The sequence below is a fragment of the Protopterus annectens genome, chromosome 7.part0, assembly GCF_019279795.1.
Source record: "Protopterus annectens isolate FY-2018-M chromosome 7.part0, PAN1.0, whole genome shotgun sequence".
NCBI lineage: Eukaryota > Metazoa > Chordata > Ceratodontiformes > Protopteridae > Protopterus > Protopterus annectens.
In genome coordinates this window covers 731717738-731739735 of record NC_056739.1, presented here as the reverse complement: position 1 = coordinate 731739735, position 21998 = coordinate 731717738, and the positions used below count along the sequence as shown (strand labels likewise).

General features: G+C 36.7%; 1 protein-coding gene across 1 annotated transcript in view; it reads left to right on the top strand.

The window, feature by feature from the left end:
- The first annotated feature begins 5981 nt into the window (after positions 1–5981).
- The window catches only part of LOC122806654 (mucin-5AC-like), a 29915-nt gene continuing 13898 nt past the window's right edge, over positions 5982–21998 (top strand). Inside the window, exons 1-3 of the mRNA XM_044077255.1 lie at positions 5982–6059; positions 13795–13841; positions 17506–17553. Of these exons, the coding sequence (XP_043933190.1) occupies positions 13820–13841; positions 17506–17553 (70 nt within the window). The 5' untranslated portion in view covers positions 5982–6059; positions 13795–13819. The remainder of the gene's footprint in view (positions 6060–13794; positions 13842–17505; positions 17554–21998) is intronic.

Sequence of the window (21998 nt, the reverse complement as noted above, 5' to 3'; positions counted from 1 at the left end):
ACTTTAAAAAAGTAGTTTTTTGTTGTAAATTGTATTTTTAACTGTTACTGACTTCCCACCCAAGTGCGACAGTCATTACTGCACCATAAACGTGTTTTTGTATTTCTTTCTACTGTTTTCTTGAAAAAAACAAAAAAATCTTGCTATTTTCCCACCTAACTAAGCTAAAAATGTCCAGTTTCAGATACCTGCTGATACCTGGACTGTGTTTAAGCTTCTGTGTTTGACAATACCTTACATGGGCAGAAAGGAAGTTTCTTTGTTCACCAGTGAGAGTGGGGAGCTCTGAAAAGCATACCTGTCCTTGGAAGAATGGTTTCTGCCCAGAAACTGTAGTTTTATAGACCATTTTGGGCTAATTTCTATTTGTTTAATCTTTCTGATATATAAAACGTATTTGCGTGGTTTTGCGCATAGAGCAGCGACAGTTAGCTAGAGTTATACTATCCCCAGTTCCATAGAGTCTGCTCTTCAGTTTTTCTCTTGGTACTAGCCAGTCCATCCGTTTTAGTACTGAAATCAGAGCTTTCTGACTAACACTTGGCTCAATAAGAAACAGAAGCACTAATAAACTATTGTACTCGATCCCCAACTGTTGTTTGTAGGGAACAGTCAGACTACTCTCCCCTACCAGGAAAATAAGAATAGTTCCTTAACCCATTCAGGCATGTCCATGGGTCAGCTCTCAGTGTGTTCTCCTGTGCACCTGATGAATTCGGCCATCCTGAGGCAATGTCACAACTGTCTCATGTACACAGACAACCCTCTACTCCTACCACACAACACCAAAATCTGTGAGAGATGCACTTACAGAGCTAGACTTGAGGCAAAGCTCTCTCCAGTCATGACTGGAATTGACAGTCAAGAGGAGAAGGTACCAACCTGCAACACTTCACCTACTACACATAGACCCACCACACATGCAACTGCAAACCCCACACATAGATACATAAAGACATATTTGGAGGTTCTAAATAAAAATCTGCGGAAACAATAGAGACCTCCAAAGCAGACACGCAAGCAACCTACACCCGCCAACACACTGCAATCATCACATAACCACCAAACCCAGTGTGTTGCATAACCACAACAATAAAGGCAAAACACCTTACCAAACACACTTGTAATAGGTGACTCCATAGTCAGGTACACCGATGTCCCCCTCACCAGGCTGGACAAGGAGAAGGTCACTGTCAGTTGTTTGTCGGGTGCCAGAATCCACCACATTACCCATGCACTCAGGTCAGGAAACAACAAATACAAATATGACTCTGTCATTGTCCATGTTGTTGTGAATGACCTGAGACGTACCTCCCTGGACTACATGAAAAAAGACATAAAGGAGCTCTCTGAGCATGTAATCAAGGTAGGTATGACCCCAGCCCTGAGTAGCATCTTACCCTCACCAGGAATGATACCTCAATACAAGGAAAAAATTATAAATTTCAACAATTGGCTAAGTTTTTGGTGTAGTTCAAAGGGGATCCAGTACCTGTCTGCCTGGGATGACATGCTTGGCAAGCCTCAATGCTTCACCAGAGATGGCTTGCACCTGGCACGCCAGGGATTCAGGATACTGGCAAAGGCTCTTGCCACCCCAATAGAGCCTGTTTTAGGCAAGGCTCAAAAAACAAATCCACCACCATAACAAGTACTAGTGACAAAAAACTGAGGGTCATGCTACTAAGCGCTAGTAGTTTAAACCTCAAAATGCACTCTCTTGAGGCACTCCTCAACATGAAGAGCATTGATATTTGTGCAGTAACAGAGACCTGGTTCAAGGCTCAAGAGATCACCCCAGCGATTCCAGGCTTCAACTTATACCACACATTTTGATTGCAAAACTCGGACCAAAATACAAAGGGAGGAGGCGTATCCATATTCATCAAGGATAAACACACCTCCAGACTGGCTGCAAAGTATGATGCCTTGGAAATCATCCAAGTGCAACTGACAATGGGCAAAACTGCATTTCAGATTGTAGCTTGCTACAGATCACCTTTGCAGCCCCATGATACGCACTCTTCTTTCCTTGAGGTACTGAAAAACATGAGAGTCCAACCAAACACCCTTATACTGGGTGATTTCAGCTACCTAAACATCAATTGGGAAAACTATGGAAGTATTAATAATTTTGCTCAGTGCTTCCTGGAGTACATTAACTCCAATGCACTGAACCAGCTTATTAACACCCCACAAGAGGTAAAACTATAGTGGACCTGGTCATCACCAACATGAGGGACAAATGCTCCACACCTGTGGTAAATTCCTCATTGATCAGATCAGATCATAAATTCATCACCCTAGATATTCACATACCACCCTCACCCCCTACCCCAAAAGAAACCATGGTGAAAAACTTCTCCAAGGCAAACTTTATGCTACTCAAGACAGAGGTGGCAAACTTCTCTATTCCCCAGCAGAAAGGCAATATGATTGAATCTGCTATATCCTATGCAAAAGCACTCTACAAGCACCTTCATGAGTGCATGGACCATGCTATCCCAAACAAGGCCAAGACCCATTCCTCCAAAAAGAAGAAACCAGTCTGGTGGACCCCAGCCATAAATAAGGTCTATAATAGAAGGAAGAAATTATTGCAAAAAAGAGTAAAACCCAGGAATGGAGGGGCTCCCTGACCAACCTTAGCAAAAAGCTAAGAACCCTCATAAAAACCTCTAAGGTGAGCTTTGACACCAAAGACAATCACAAAGCATTTTTTAGCTATGTCAAAAACCTAAATAACAACTCACAGATCTGCTCTGAGCTACAGCATAATGATTCAAAATTCACGGAACCAATTGACATTGACCAATAAACTGGCAGATAGATTCAGTGCAAACTTCTCCCCACCCTCACCCCGCAAAGGGCCCATTTCCATGCCAGAAGATTGTACTGCCCCTAAAATCACAGACACTTAGGTGCAAATAGCACTTTCCAAGGCAAGAAACACAGCATCCATGGGACCAGACAGCATCCCAGGCTGCGTACTACATGAAATCCAAAACAAATTAATTCCTCACCTTAATACCATGTTTAACCACAGTCTCACCTCAGGCTATGTGCCCACAGAGTGATGCACAGCAACAGTTATACCACTCCACAAAGGAGGTGCCACCATTGACCTTGGGAATTACTGCCCCATCAGCCTGATGAGTCTTGTCTGCAAGGCCATGGAGCACATCATCATGGAACTCATAAACAAAGACATTGGTAACCTACAAACCCTTGACCCCACCCAGTTTGGGTTCATAAAGGGAAGGTCTTGTCTCCTAAATCTGATTGACTTTTTCGAAATGGTCACTAAAGCAACAGACGAGGGAAAGGTGGTTCACACAGCATACCTTGATCTTGCAAAGGCCTTTGATACCATTCCCCAATCAGGAATTATTGCCAAAATTACCAACCTGAATATAAACCTCTATGTTACAAGATGGGTTGCTAATTGGATCATGGATAGAACCCATTTAGTGAGAATAGGAAACGCTAGATCCGACTCCAAACCTGTGACTAGTGGTGTACAACAGGGCTCAGTCCTGGGACCCCTCCTGTTCGGTATCTACTTCTCGGAGGTACAAGCAAGCACAGAGGGACTATAGCTAACAAAGTTCACAGACGACCACAAACTGGGTGCCATAATTGAGACCCCTACTGATGTAGATATCCTTTAAAAGGGTCTTACAGACACAGATACATGGTGCCAAAACCACAGCCTCAAACTAAATGTCAAAAAGTGCATCATCATCCCCTTTGGAAAAATCCAAGCACCTATGAATTACAACATAGGTGGTAGCCCACTTACCATGGAGCGTGTGATAAGAGACCTAGGGACTCAGGTGGACAGTAACCTCTCCTTCGACAACCACATTGCTAAACTGATTAGAAAATCCTTCTACATGGCCCACCTTATCACAAAAGGGTTTTCATCCAGGAATAAGGATGTTATTGTCCCCCTCTACTCATCACTCATTAGACCCATTATTGAATATAATGCCCCGTTCGGGATGTACCTAACAAAACATCTGCAACAATTGGAGAGGCCTCAAAAGTACCTCATAAAGAGGATAACGGGCCTCAAACAGTTGCCCTATGCCATGAGGCTAAAAAACTCAGACTGTACTCGGTCGTGTACCAGCTACTCAGAGGTGATCTCTGCCTGACATACAAGGCTATGTCAAACCCCGAATTGCTAGAAATGCTCCACCTAAGGAAAACCCAATCCACCAGAGCTACTCGCTCAAGGGATGTAAACCTGATATTAACAATAAACAGGACTTGTTGGTGGGACAAATTTGTGTCTCAGAGACTTCCCTTGCTCTGGAAAAAGGTCCCCCCATAAATGTGAGGCAGAGCTCCTCATTAGCGCTCTTCAAGAGGAATCTTGATGAGTGGATGGGAAACAGGAAATTCACCCTGGGTATCACTTTGGTGGCCCTGTTAGACAGGGGTACAGGAAACTAAACCATTTGGGAGGGAAGCGTAAGCAAAACTTTTTTTGGCTAGGCTTATTTATGCCCTAGGGCCAATAGCCTAGTACCTACCTATGAACCTATGAACTTATAATCCCACTGGGAATACTCCATATATATCAGATGGTATCATTTTAAAAAATATAAAAATATATATATTTCGCACATGGACTTATGCTAAAATAAAAAAAAAAAAAAAGCTTATTTGCTATGACATTAGACTATTTAAGTATCCTGACTTGTCTTTTTGGGGGGAAAGGGTGGGAGGCTGGTCTAATGGTTAAGGTGTTTGCCTTACAAACACAGAGTGCAGGGTTTGAGTCTTACACGGGATAATTGTCTAGGCTTAAAATGGCTTGCAAGGGCAGTTAGCTTAGTACTACTCTATGAACCTATGAAAATTATATACTGCCTAGAAAAATACACTGTCTATGGTTTAAGAGGGGCTACATTTGTGAGGGAGGGGGCTACATCCTGTAAATGGGCATACAATTCCAAAAATTTTGGCTATCCCCCTCATTGGGGATAGTGGTTCCATCACCTTTCTGGGAACACTGAAAACTGAACTTTAACTCTTGTCTATGAGAAAACATAAAATATCAGTGACAACAGCATAAGTCATGGACAACATAATACAACTGGAAAAACTTCTGATATTCAAATGGGGACTGCATTTACAACCGACAAATGCACAAGTCACTACTTCTGTAGTCAAACGTTAATGTTGCTTTATTAATTGCTTCTCTTGAAAGATTATCTACTTAAAATGTAAATAAATAGCTTGAATAATTGCTTTCGACTTTACTTTTGCCCTCTTGCTTTTGCATGTAACAGTAATATATTCCGATATTCAGGGTGAAGTTTCTCAGACTTCCAGTTGACAGAATAGTAATGACTGACAGGATATACCAAATGTAAATACAACATGTACTCATGTTCTCTGAGTCATTAGCTACTGTTGCTATTAGTGATGCATAAGGAATATAGGGGATAACATTAAAAAAAAATCAGTGTCAGCAAAGATGCAGCTTTTCTGTAATATGTTTGAGTTACTCTTGCTCAATTTCTCATCTTACAGAAATGCTTGCTGTCCAAAATAATTGGAACAAGTTTTTCCATAGTAATGATAGTTGTGTTTGTAAGTATTTTGAAAGTCATGATATGTTCAACTGTCTAACAGAGACTGTTTTCTATGAATGCATTTCAAATCTTTGTATATCATATTTCAGCACAAATTCTGATAAACTGTCATCGATTACCTAATCACTTCATTACACCTACATTTTTTTTTTATTTCCTTTTGCTTCTTCACTCTGGAGCATAATTCTAATAAGAAAAACTAAAAATATCTTCTGAATGATACTTAAGGCTCTAAATTACGTTAACTACCAGCATCATAGTGCTAACAAGATCTGATAAGGGTAGGGTGGAGTACTAAGTGTTGACAGCCTCTTGCAACTAGGTGTACACATATAAATAGCCAAAATTACTGTGTACTTAGATACGGCAGCAGAAGAAGGCAAGTGTTTAAAGGATAAAGAACAAACATTAGAGTAACAAAGGGATTTAGGGAAAATACAACCAATACAGGTAGGATCAAGCTGAAAAAGTTTATTTTATAAGCCACATATTTATTATAGCAAATGTTTAAACTCTGTTGTTTGCTATAGATGCTTAGACTTCATTTTATTATTATTTTAGATGTATATGTTTTTCCTTTCTTTTTGTGCATATTTCTAAGAATAAGGCTACATTCTACTAATGATGGTGATATTTCAATTTATCACTCATTTTTTAAATTTATTTATTTTTATATTGGATGAGGACTGCGCTAATTTGTCTGGAGCATAGCCTATTTACAACAGGTTCTTGGGAAGAAAAGCTCATTCAGCTAAACGGCGCATTTGACAACTACAACATAAAATGAGCAATATACATTAAACATTACACACAAGTTGTCTCAGAATGCTTAAACTAGGTTTATGTGCTCTGATTTTTTTATCACTTGAATTACTATTCAATTTAAAGGGAGCTAACGTGGGACTCAAGTGTTCAATTTCAGTTCTGTAATTATTGTAGAAGCACAAATCAGAGTTTGTACAGTTTAAATGCAAATGCATACAGAGAAAAGTTTGTGACACAGTGTGTGTACATGCTAGACTAAGGAGGGAAATATGCCATCGACGGGATTAACGATATTTGTGGCATTAATCTTGGAAAGTAATGATAAATGCAGTCATGTAAGTCATGATAAAGCAGATGACTTTTAGACATTTTGCGTGATTTAGTGTGCTAGAAATTTAGACTGTTAAGTAAAGCAAACAGTTATGACGTGTGTACTTTAGTATTATCAATATTTTCTAGTGTCATATTTTCCTACTGTTCTGCACAATATTTTTCAAGTGCTACCTGGATTAATATTAAACAAATTCAGTTTCGAATTGTCATAGTATTTGCAACCTACAGGAAAAATCACTTCATATGTTATAATGTCTTAAAGTGTTGGCTTTGGAATTACAAGAGGAACCCTAAAGAGTTTCAGTGTTTAGCTATTCAAAAACTGCTTATAGGCAAATGAGAGGGAAAAAAAAAAACTACCCGCTTCAGCATTTTAATCTAACGGATGAAAATAATAGTGAAGTAATGGGACATAATTATGAAAATGATGGAAAATAGCTTGGAATCTTTTAGAAATTATTAAAAAATATAGGTAACAGAAAAGCTCTGAGGTACATTGCTGATTATATTATATTATATTATATTATATTATATTATATTATATTATTTTTAATTTTACTGGGTAACCTATTACACCTAGGCAAACTGCCTGATTAGCCCACTTAATCTGAGTTACACTGTAGACAAATGGAAACTGAACAAAACAAACTCAAGACTACAGGGCAATTAAAGAAGTATATTAATCCACCACAAAATGCTGAATTTTATTTTGCCATACCATACAATTAGTAAGGTGTAGCAACACCCTATTGTAAGTATATTAAATTACTCAATCTCTGTTGTGCTTTTATTCTTATATCTTTTTAAAATCCTTTGGATGAGATATTAAACCGATGTTCCATACATCTGAGTTAGCTGAGGTGAATGTAAAAAAAAAAAAAAAGAGTAGAGGAAGTTCCCAGTGCCATGGCCAAATTTCCCCTATTTAGTATGAATACCACCTTGGGTCCCCTTGAAAAGAGACTATTAGCCTACTGGGACAAACCTAGTAAGTAAGTAAGTACGTATGTCAACAAATGAATGCATATATAAATAAATAAATAAATAACAATGCATGTTCCATTTCAACTGCACCCCCACCCAAAAAAAAAAAACACACACAAAAGAAGTGATATTGAGTTACCAGCATATATTATTCTGCGCAGCACAAAGACATTTCTGGATATGCACAGATTACATGATTGCCCCACTATGTCTTCACCAGTTGCTGTTTTATTAAAAAAAAAAAATCTCAGTGGGTAAATTTAAGTATCCAACAAGTTATGCTTGTCTACTTAGAAGTTTTCTTTTGATAAAGGGAAACCTTTCTAATATGGTTATCTCTAATGGGTTTTGCTATGATGCCCTGTTGCTGAAGTGGCATGAACACTAGTAATTATTTTTACTATAGATTTATAAACATGTTCAAAAGCTCATTATGAAATTAATGTTGTCCTATACTGGCATAACTTACTAGATAAAGGAAAGGAAGTTACTAGGTTAACGGCTTAGCTTTAATTTGTTAGCAGAAAACAATGAATAAAATGGTTGTCCATTCATTCTGCTAAGAATGTGGAGAATATACAAGCTGATTCTAGTGGAAGACTGAGAAGGGGAGGGTTGAAAAAATGGCTAAGGTCTTAATCTCACAGATGGAATGTACAGCGTTTAATTCTGACCTCTGGTGTTAATAGTCCCTAGACTGATAGCCCTATATTTACCTATGAGAATGGGCTAATTCAGGTAAAACTCTTCCCTGTAGATTGTATGGAAATGTAGATTATATTGTATTTCTGCCATTATATGTATCTTATGTTTATGAATTTTATGTCAGTTGGAAGTTTTGTCCTCATGCTTCAGCTGGAAAGGGGTTTTATTACCCAATCGGACTTTCACCGCAATCAGATGTAAACCGTGAATATATACATACATAAACAGTACGTATTTCAGACTGTTTACAACAGTAATTTTTTAAAACTACTCATGTCACAACACCTGTAGTAACTGTTTATAACACAATGTTTAAAAGTACACAGTGAACCATAATTATAGTTCAAAAGGAGTCAGCACACAGAAGTTATAATTAAACCTATGGACTTTGTAACTTTGAAGTTTTGAAGGTGAGAACATATGTAAATGTTTTCACTTGTGTTTTAAAGAATTAAACCAGTACATGAGTAAAAGTTACAGCATTTAAATTTTTCCCTGTATTGGTTACATGGACAGTCTTTTGTAAACATCTTCAGATGTAATAAGAAAGAAAGAAAAAATATGTGTTTAAAGCTCACAGTTTTGAATTTTTTAATTCTGATCCTACCCATAAGCAAAGCAGGGTATGATGTTCTGGCTGACACAGTGGTCTCATTTTGTGTGAACAATTTCTGAATTTTGGTATCACAAATCTAATTTAAAAATATCTATAAAATAAAAAATAAATAAATATGTATGATAAGAAATGTCATAGCAAACTGATATTAAAGTACTTAATTCTAATTGTAGTTTAAAATTCTTCTGTTTCTTTACATATTCACCTAATCAAATACAATTACTTAATTCTAACTGTAGTTTTAAATTGCTCTGTTTCTTTACAGATTCACCTAATCTAATACACCTTGAGGATTCCCCATGTTCTGTGAAATTGCTTGTTTTATATGTTATATTAGACTGATTTGTATTAATTAACTGAAATGTAACATAAAAAAGGGAAAAAACATGACACACACACATGCACACACACACGCACACACATGCACACACACACACACACACACACACACACACACACACACACACACACACACACACACACACACACACACACACACACACACATTTACTGAGGCAGTACACTGATTGTAATAATTACAAAGACCAACCTGAGTAACAGCAACAAGCAATTTAGCCAGAAGCAGTTTGGACACACCTTTATCTATAAAATAGAACAATGCGTTTTTGTAGTACTGATTGAGAAAAGAGAACAATAAGTTCTATAATATGATATGTCAGTTAAGAGTCTGTTATATACACACCAACGCCATGATCAATAAATATTGGAGGAAAGTGAATAATCATAGACTTCATCATACAGCAATCTTTCTCAAAGAGTGATAGTGCTGTGAATGCATGTCTATGAGTTCTCAAAAAACATGACAAAATAGGAGTGAATAAAAGCTGTTTACATAAAGTCAACTTCTGTGAACTTAGGACAATCAAACATGATTTTAAGCAAGTATGATGTGAATTTTAACAAATACTGAGAATCAAACTGCTCAAGAAGAAGTGAACATTTCCCAGTTAAGCACAATACATGAAAAAAAACAAAAATGTGTTCTTCGATGATGAAACAGTTTCCATGCATATCCTAAATAATGAGTGAATAATAAAAAATAAATAAAATAAATATGTAAGAAGTTTAGATGGTTCAGCTATTCCAGTAGTTGAATATGTTCAAGATGTTTACAGACAGTACTGTCATATGGGTACATGCTCATTAAAATCTAGAAACACATTAAACATGTATAACACAATATATATATATATATATATATATATATATATATATACACACACATATATATCTGTGTGTATGTATGTATATACATATATATATATATATATATATATATATATATATATATATATATATATATATATATATATATATATGTGTATATATATATATATATATATATATATATATATATAGATCTATATAAATACATATTTATACACACATATGTCTGTGTGTGTGTGTGTGTGTGTGTGTGTGTATGTATGTATATATATATATATGTATATATATATATATATATATATATATATATATATATATATATATATATATATGCTCACACATGCACACAGACACACACGCACACACACACATGCACACACACACACACACACACACACACACACACACACACACACACACACACACACACACACACACACACACACACACACACGTCTGTGTGTATGTATGCATGAAACACATATATGTCTGTGTGTATGTATGTATGAAACACAAAAGACTACACCTTAGTGCATTAACAGCAGACTTAGTACAATAAAACTATAATAAATTTTCTGGACGCTTCCAGCCACCTAAGTAAAGACTGGAAAGTCCAGATCAACATGCCTGATGTGCATCTGTCAAATACATTTCATTGTTCTTTGCTTGAATGAAATCCATTGGCCTCTAACCCCCGACATTTGCATGATTATATGTCAACTATTTAAAGAGGATGTGTGTGTATCAGCTGATATGTCAAAATGCTGAGCACCTAGTATGTTTGACAAAGTGCCCATTAATTCGGGAGTGGTTTCCTTGTATAAATCCTGTGTTAGTCCTATGCAGTTATACTTAAAATATTTTGATACTGCATACATTTTAGATATGAACATTACCAGAGTGGCTGTGGTAAACTAATGACCCATCATGGTTATCTCCTGGCTGCGGTTTTACATAGCTTCTGAATAGACTAGAACCCATCAAATGGTATAACGCCCCAATCAATAAGAACATGGAATGCAACAAATGTATCATCAAAGAAATGTAGAATAGAAATACACAGGGTGATATACACAAGCACACAGTGAATAATGCTAGGGTGATATACACAAGTACACAGTGAATAATGCTAGGGTGATATACACAAGTACACAGTGAATAATGCTAGGGTGATATACACAAGTACACAGTGAATAATGCTAGGGTGATATACACAAGTACACAGTGAATAATGCTAGGGTAATATACACACATACACAGTGAATAATGCTAGGGTGATATACACAAGTACACAGTGAATAATGCTAGGGTGATATACACAAGTACACAGTGAATAATGCTAGGGTGATATACACAAGTACACAGTGAATAATGCTAGGGTAATATACACACATACACAGTGAATAATGCTAGGGTGATATACACAAGTACACAGTGAATAATGCTAGGATGATATACACAAATACACAGTGAATAATGCTAGGGTGATATACACAAGTACACAGTGAATAATGCTTTACTTATTTATTATGGACTTGATAAATAACAGCCACATGACAGCTGGTGCACAGGACCAAACCTCTGACTTGTTAATGCATTATTTCCTGTGTCAGGGCTGCAGGGTTTAAATCTTTCTACCTTCATTTGATTACTATGGGACCTTGAGGAAGTTATTTAACCAGGCAGTACTTTTGGGCAATTGGGAATATGGACTAAGCTCCTTGATGGGTCTCCTGGACTGCATGCCTATTAAATCCCTATGGATTTATGGAATCCATAGAAGATTATGGCCTCCAGTCATAACCAACCTGATATTTGTTTGAGGTATGGATATCAAGAAGGTTTCAAAAGTTGTGTGAAATGAAGCTGAAGAGGTGAATCTTGACAACCATTTTGATAACACATAACTGTTTAGTTATGATAGAAGAGATACATTCATAATTCGTTGTAGTACACGAGGCCTATGCTGTCCTGAGGTATTATTAAATACAAGAAAAATTAAATTCAATGAGCATGAATTTGCAGTTTCTTGTCAAAAAACAATTGTGTATCTAGTTATATGGCAAATATGAATCTGTTACTGGTGCTTGCATGCTAGTAGCTCACCTTTCAGTTTTAGTTTGTTTTTGATGTATGTATCAGCATATTATTCTCCAGTGTCCAAATGGTCAATTTAGTCAAGTTCTTTTAAACAAATGCCATATCTGTAAACCCATTTTCAAGTCGTCTGCATAAAGACTGCAGAACCTCAGATGGAAAAGATAGATCTGGAAGATGCAATTTAAACAAGTATGGGCCTAGGATAGAGCCCTGTGGGGCACCCTTGACTGTAACATTGAATTTTACCTTTCAAATTGCTGTATGATACTTACTCTTTTCTATTTGTAAGCCATGCAGCTATCTATCTTATCAAGAATACATCGGTACCTAGTTGTTCTAATTGACTGATTCAAATTCTAAAGTTAAATGTGTATAAATTATATCACAGCACACATTTTCATTCCACAGCTGTTACTGTATTGTTATATACCATCATTTTACAGGTGGTAGTAGATCTGTTTTCAATATGTGCAAGCTGATATATGGTTTCAAGTCCCACCACTACAGTGTACACCTTTTACAAACAAAACTAAATTAAATACATCCAACTAACATATAAAGTCCACAAAAAAAATATTCCATTGGTAAAATATATATCCCAACTTTTTATTGTCTTGGTTTAGTGTTTTCTTTCATAACACAGAACTCCATCAGAACTTTTTACAGACGATTTATTTATTTTGTACGCTGTTTATGATTTGCTAGAATTTACATTTAAAACTTTCTGACATATTTATTAAAATGTTGCTTCACTACTGTAGGGCTATTTTAATTTTGCTAACCGAGTATTTTTCCAGTATGCCCCACCATAATAAAAGGGCATACTCTGCAGTATTTACTGTATTGGGTGATAGCTGCATTTTAGAGTTCTTACTCTGGAGGCTGGGATACTGTGCTAAAAATGCTGTCTACACTCCTGCCTATAGATTCAAAATATGTTTGTCTCTTTACCCTGTCACACTTGCATTTAATGTGTGAGCATATAGAACATTACAGCTTTTAAAGCTGTGAAATTGCTGTTCTATGGAGGTTGCCACCTGTGCTGCAGCACCACATTCGGTCATAACCATTTTGAGAGGTGCATAACAAAAGTTATTTACGTTTAAAAGTTGTTATGACTGGGTCCACTGGCAGAACAGCATATAACTGACTTAGCTATTGGTCAGACATGGAGTAAAATTTGTGTGCTTCATGTACTACAGAAATGTAATCAAAGGTTAAACATTTGGTCATCTTCAATTCCAATCAGTGGTTGTATGCAGTTATGGTTTGTTTGTGTGCATTCTTTGATAAATTAATAATCTATCAAGGATCAGTTGTTCTGTCTGTATACACTGAAAACTAGTTTAGACTGTACCCCCACCCCCGGCTCTGAACTGGGTAAAGTGAGTGTCACAGAATGAACGAATAATAATGCATACATGTTTATACCAGCATTAACACTGAAAACCTGGGAACATTTCTATATTACTTACTGATTTACTATTTATACAGGTGACAAAAATTTTGGAATATCAAAATGAAGCTGAAAACTGTCTTAGGTAAGTTATCAACAACTTTTAGTGGATAATCTGATATAATATTGCATTAAAATGAATAAAAGAATGTGCAGACTAGATTGTGAACCCTAGCCACCCCAACATATGCTGCTGACACTGAGTTAGTTTAATTTTCTTTAGGAGTACTGCATAGAGTTTAAGATTCACTAATTCTGATCTACATGTTTGAAATATTCACTTTTCTAATATTACATATTATTAAAACAGTGAACTTTGTTTTCATCCCATGTCAGCTTCATGACCCTATTCTGCCTCATTAACTGTGACTCTGCCTTAATAAACTATTTATCACTTTAACCATCAAGTAGTTTTCATGGTTTCCATGAACTTTCTTTAACAAAATGACTTTGGAACTTCTTTACAAGCGTAGCACTATACAAAATGACAAATAATAAATAAAGTGTATGCTAGCTTTGCAAGGTGATCTGACTTGCACATAACTTACAAATATGCATATTTCACATATTCTGGAGTCATACAAAGTCTATGATTAAATCCTTTATATGCAAGGGTGGACCATCCTTTCAATACTATATGGAGTAGAGTGCTTCCTCTCCCTATTAATAACCTAAGGTCTTAGCTGTATGGGGATTAAACTAAGCTTTAGTACTTCGCCAACAGTGCCAGTTTGATGATGCTACTGGATGCCTGCTGAGTGCTTTGCAGAATGTATATTTGTTGCTGCCTTTAGTCTAGCTACAGGTAAAGTACTTGTACCTCTTGGTGCTGCAGAGGCATTCTAATTCCAGTTTGTGTGTACATAAACCATTTCTTGCTGCATCTGACATCTGAGGCTGGTAACCTTTCGTACTAAGACTACTACTTAGGTGGTGGACTTTTTTCGTGGGGTGTGAACCTAGGGATATTACCATATTTGTTTCTTATGTAGATGTTCTTGATTATAGTATTGCCATAGCTGCAGAACGTGGCCTGCCTGTGTACTGTCTAGCCATAAACTGTGAAGCCTGAATCAAGCAGAGCTGCCTTTTGTTTTCAGGAATTCTGATGCAGGTGGTAGCTTAGAGCATAGAAATGAAAAGCTGGTGTCTAAGGATGAAAATGAATGGCTTTTTCATCTCATTATATATTGCCTCACAGGTGATTTAGAATATTTAGGTGCATTATTCTGATAGAATTGATTCCTGATCTCTGTAAATGCATTCCAGTAGGTCAACAAATGTTGAGAAAAGTCTATGGAAAGGAGAACTTTACTGCCTGTGATTGCAATCCTACTTCTTTGCTGCTTGCATAATGTAGTCGCTGCCCTGATAGTTAAAAAGCCTAATTCCTTTTCCTGGTCTTCTTTTACTGTTAGTTAAGGTACTAGTAAAATGTATAGCCATTTGATAATGCATAGTTCACATAAGATGAAATTTAAGCCTGAGGACAGATGTCCATGTAAATATCTCCTACTTTTGCTTCCTTCATTGCCTTTTTCCATCCTTGCCAGTCTCACATTGTTCCAGTGGTATCTACATTCAAGCTAGTGCAGTTTATTTTGCATGCCAGACATTTTGTGCTGATGTTCTCTTGAGATGGCGGTGCACTCTTTTGTTTTGTTAGCTTACAGATATAACACTAGAGCTGTGAATTTAGGTCTCCATTCTTTGTACTTGTCTGAATATGTGATTACTGATTCTGTCACTGAAGTCATATCTCTCAATAAGTGGATTAACCATTTGCATTTGGTCATCCATTTTGCATTCTGTAAGATTCTCCAATTTAAAACTTTCTTAAATTCAAGACTCACTATAAGGTACAATTGTATTTGTGTGGTTCTTCAGTGAAGGTGTCTGTCAGTTTTTCATTCCCCCCCTCACTGATACCTGTCAGCAATTTCACTCATAACAATTACTTCCATTCTTGAGTGGAACAGAAGGTGTGAACACCTTATGCTGGGAATTTAAACCACTTTTCATCATGATACATTTGACTGGTTGGTTCAAATGTCTCTCATCTGCCATGAAAATCCATGCTTATAGGACTCAGCAAGATTTCTTTTGTATGACATAATCATGTATTCCCATCACACTAAACAAAACATTTCTTTTTCTACTGAATTGCATTTTTTGATAAACAGCTCTAGGTCTTATAAACATGGCAAATATAGCAAATTTTAAACAAACAAACACAAAATAACACAACAGAGAAACCATGGAATAAAGAATACAGAACAAATTGTCAATCCAATGAAAGTCAAGCAGTGAATTCTACATTATTTAAAAAGCTTGGCATACAAGCAGATCAATCACTGAGAAAATGTTAATTCTTGCTTACATACTCATAACAGTAGATACAGATATACCATACAAATCCAGGTTTCATTCCAGCATTGTTAAACAATTTGCTACATTCTCAGGTACTAGCATTCTTGAAGGAGTGCAAGATATATCCGTGGTGCATGTGAACAAAAGCTTCAGAGCTTTCTGTAGGAGATTCTACCCTTAGTTTCCATTGCTTAGTATATCGTACATGGCAGGACTCAAACAAAGCCTTCTTTCTTGACTCAGTATTTCCCCTAATCGCACACTATGTATGACATTGGTTCCCCTTCACAAGACTGAATTCCTATAAACTCGAAATTCATAACCCCAAAGCCAGAATCTAGAGTTTACAGAAACTCGAAAATGTGAAGGGGAAATAAATTAAAAAAACACCTTTCTAATGTTTTGCAGCCCCCCTGCACCCCCCACGTGGGGGGCTGTGCCCCCCTCACCCCCTCTACTTAAATATTCCTACTCCGAGATTGCACTACAGCGAAGGAAAGGGAAATCTCCCATTCAGCACTATATGCATAAGTGCAAAACGGAAGATTTCCCAGTCCTCCGCTATAGTGTGGTCACACAGCTCTTAGATGACAGCTGGAAGGGTGCAGGGGGACCTAGCCCCCTGCAAAAAGGTAACTGAACTCTTTTTTTTCTAACCCGAAACTTCCCATTCACAATTTTGAGTGAGTGGAAGTTCGAGATTCTGGTCTCGAGCTTCTGCATTTCGAGCTTCCATTCATTTGATCTTGTGAAGGGGAACCATGACATCTTACCTGGTTAAAAGCGAACTTTTGACAAAGGTCCCATCCAAACTGCACCATTTAACTTTTGCAATATACCACAGTGATGCATCTTGGGTGCACTGTTAACCTGCAAATAATCCTTTATAATGTATCTGAAAGTAGCCGTGATCAGCTTCATCCTCCACCTGCGAGCTCCATCTTAACGCTGTTGTCATAATACTGTAAAGACACCTTATTCTTCCAGAGCTGTAACAAAATTAAAGGTTCTGCTAATACTTAACCCTTCATCTCTCTCTCTCTCTCTCTCTCTATGATGTTTATAAATAGTCATCCCTTAATTTTTTCCACTTTTTACAATTTTCTCTTTCAGTACTCAACTTCACTTTCTTATTTCCTTTATTTTTACTGTCGCACAATTGCCATTATCTGTTTATATACACAAGAGTTCAAATAAATGTCTTAAGTAACAAAAAAAGTGTTGTGTTATTGATGTAGTCCTCAGAAACAAAATCTGGTCTGAGAACATTTCATGCTGCTAGCATAAGAAAAATAAACATCTGAAAAAAAGAATGCATCAATGACATACTTATTTTTTTTAAATGCATGCAGTTAATTAACCTTTTCTTTAATTTATAGTGTTCTACATCATCACTATCGGTGCTTTAACTGCTGCTGAGTCAACAGGTAAGAAGTATTGAATTAATTAATTCATTCCTAACTTCTAAACTGAGCAAAGAATAAATAAATCACTTTACTGATGAACATACTTGTTGTAACAGTTCTCTAGTCTATTTTACCAGATGCATTCACAGCTAATTTTGAAAAATTTAGCAAAAACTAGAGAAATTCATGCAGTAATATCTTAGCTCACCTAGACTGTTCAGTGGCAAAACTGCACAGCCAGTGATTTTTTTATGCAAGAGAACAGTCAGGGAGCTCAACATCAGTGACTTAAACTCGTTAAGTGAATCCTCATCCAGCAGGAACTTAATGAATCATTAGGAAGCCACACGAATGCATGCATGCAAACACACACACACACACACACACACACACACACACACACACACACACACACACACACACACACACATACACACACAAAGAACACAATCTATCCCCTTCCCTACCTTTACTCTAACGTTCACCCACAAACTCTCACACACATTGCCTTACTCCTAATGCTGTCCCCTAGTGCCACATTACTAACCCTAATCTTAACCTTATCCCTTCTTCTAATCTCAACCCTAAATGTTAGGTCATTAAGCACCTTTGGCCTAAGATTACCACTAACCAAGACTCACAGACATATGTGAAGTACACACACACACACACACACACACACACACACACACACACACACACACACACACACACAAAACTCTACAGCTATCCCCTTCTCTAGCACTTACTCTAATATTAATTTGCGAGCACTCCCACATACGCAGACAAGCATAACACTAAAGCTGTCCCCTTCTCTTTCTCTTAATCTAACCCTAACCTGCAAAGGCTTTCACACACACACACACACACACACACACACACACACACACACACACACACACACACACACACACACACACACACAGCCCCAAAGCCAAAACATTTATTATATACAAAAGTTTTGGTGCTATTACCCAGTCCAACTTACCTACATTTGAAAACCAGTATTTGATTCTTCCTCCACTTGACACATCCTGCATTCAACCAAGTGTGACACCAGAAACAGCTTTCATTGCATACAATATGCCTAATCATGCAATAACTGAATATATGTATCCTGCATACAACCAAGTGTGACACCAGAAACAGCTTTCATTGAATACAATATGCCTAATCATGCAATAACTGAATATATGTATCCTGCATACAACCAAGTGTGACACCAGAAACAGCTTTCATTGAATACAATATGCCTAATCATGCAATAACTGAATATATGTATCCTGCATACAACCAAGTGTGACACTAGAAACTGAGTTTAGTGAATGCAATATGCCTAATCATGCAATAACTGAATATATGTATCCTGCATACAACCAAGTGTGACACCAGAAACAGCTTTCATTGAATACAATATGCCTAATCATGCAATAACTGAATATATGTATCCTGCATTCAACTGTGTGACACCAGAAACAGCTTTCATTGAATACAATATGCCTAATCATGCAATAACTGAATATATGTATCCTGCATACAACCAAGTGTGACACCAGAAACAGCTTTCATTGAATACAATATGCCTAATCATGCAATAACTGAATATATGTATCCTGCATACAACCAAGTGTGACACTAGAATCAGAGTTTAGTGAATGCAATATGCCTAATCATACAATAACTGAATATATGTATCCTGCATACAACCAAGTGTGACACCAGAAACAGCTTTCATTGAATACAATATGCCTAATCATGCAATAACTGAATATATGTATCCTGCATTCAACTGTGTGACACCAGAAACAGCTTTCATTGAATACAATATGCCTAATCATGCAATAACTGAATATATGTATCCTGCATTCGACCAAGTGTGACACTAGAAACAGAGTTTAGTGAATGCAATATGCCTAATCATGCAATAACTGAATATATGTATCCTGCATACAACCAAGTGTGACACCAGAAACAGCGTTCAATGAATACAGTATGCCTAATCATGCAATAACTGAATATATGTATCCTGCATACAACCAAGTGTGACACCAGAAACAGCTTTCATTGAATACAATACGCCTAATCATGCAATAACTGAATATATGTATCCTGCATTCAACTGCGTGACACCAGAAACAGCTTTCATTGAATACAATATGCCTAATCATGCAATAACTGAATATATGTATCCTGCATACAACCAAGTGTGACACCAGAAACAGCTTTCATTGAATACAATATGCCTAATCATGCAATAACTGAATATATGTATCCTGCATACAACCAAGTGTGACACTAGAAACAGAGTTTAGTGAATGCAATATGCCTAATCATACAATAACTGAATATATGTATCCTGCATACAACCAAGTGTGACACCAGAAACAGCTTTCATTGAATACAATATGCCTAATCATGCAATAACTGAATATATGTATCCTGCATTCAACTGTGTGACACCAGAAACAGCTTTCATTGAATACAATATGCCTAATCATGCAATAACTGAATATATGTATCCTGCATTCGACCAAGTGTGACACTAGAAACAGAGTTTAGTGAATGCAATATGCCTAATCATGCAATAACTGAATATATGTATCCTGCATACAACCAAGTGTGACACCAGAAACAGCGTTCAATGAATACAGTATGCCTAATCATGCAATAACTGAATATATGTATCCTGCATTCAACTAAGTGTGACACCAGAAACAGCTTTCATTGAATACAATATGCCTAATCATGCAATAACTGAATATATGTATCCTGCATTCGACCAAGTGTGACACCAGAAACAGCGTTCAATGAATACAGTATGCCTAATCATGCAATAACTGAATATATGTATCCTGCATTCAACTAAGTGTGACACCAGAAACAGCTTTCATTGAATACAATATGCCTAATCATGCAATAACTGAATATATGTATCCTGCATTCGACCAAGTGTGACACCAGAAACAGTGTTCAATGAATACAGTATGCCTAATCATGCAATTACTGAATATATGTAAATATACATTGGGCGGCACAGTGGTGCACTGTTTAACGTTGTCGCCTCACAGCAGGAGGTGCTCTGGTTCGAATCTCAGTGGGGGTACCTTCTGTGCGGAGTTTGCATGTTCTCCCTGTGTTCGTGTGGGTTTCCTCTGGGTACTCCAGTTTCCTCCCACATTCTAAAGACATGCATCTGGAGTGTTTCTCCCCAGGCCTCTGCTAAAAATAGGCTCTGTCCTAGTCAGACTTTCCCAGTCAACAAATGTTAAATAAAATAAATATGTATCCTGCATTTGACCAATTTTGACACCAGAAACAGATTTGATAAATACAATATGCCTAATGATGTAATGAATATATATGTGTGTATGTGTATACACACACACACACATATATATATATATATATATATATATATATATATATATATATGGTTCCCTATCAGAAGCCTGAAACACTATAAGACTGAAAATCAAAATACTGAAACCAAAAGCCTGAAAATTCAAAATCCCGAAAACCCAAAATACTGAAACTCAAAATCCTGAAAACATAAAATGGACATACTGACGTCATTGTGGCTTTGCTATTGTTAGCCCTGTGGTGTTGGGTCATGCGTTGGGTTCAGGTAAGTGTGCGGTTGGTTTTATGTTAGGGTTAGGGGCGGTTTAAGTGAGTTAGGGTTAGGGCGCAGGTTAGGCATGTATGCAATAGTGACAAATATTGGGGTTAGGGGCGGTTTAAGTGAGTTAGGGTTAGGGCGCTGGTCAGGTGAGTGTGCGATAGTGACGGACCTTAGGGTTAGGGTTAGGGTCAGGGTCAGTTGGTAGATATTAGTGTTTTTATAGTGACATATTAGCATTATTTGTGTTTTCAGGATTTTGAGTTTCAGTATTTTGGGTTTTCGGGATTTTGAATTTTCAGGCTTTTGGTTTCAGTATTTTGATTTTCAGTCTTATAGTGTTTCAGGCTTCTGATAGGGAACTATATATATATATATATATATATATATATATATATATATATATATATATATATATATATATATATATATATATAGGTCTACATTGAATCAATGAAATTATGTTTCTTCAAAATGTAATTTCGTGACCCTGTTTTTGAAAAACATTATCAACTAACCACCCCCCAAAAAAGCACAGTAAACACATTTATGTAGGGGGGGCACCTTGTACCCTTCATGTGGGGGCTGCACCCCCCACTACTTATATATTCTAACTCTGAGATTGCATTAAAGTGGGGAAAAGGGAATATTTACTTTATGATTATAGATAGGATTCTTGGCAACAGAAGTAATAGACAGGGTTGGCATTCAATTCTGAATAGAAAAGAGAAATATTGGATTATAAAATTGGGGGGAGGGGTCTTTTTTCACCAGGGCTCAATGATCACTTATAAAAATTATAAAATTTGTGATTTATAGTCTACAAGATGATGGCATTTATTATTAT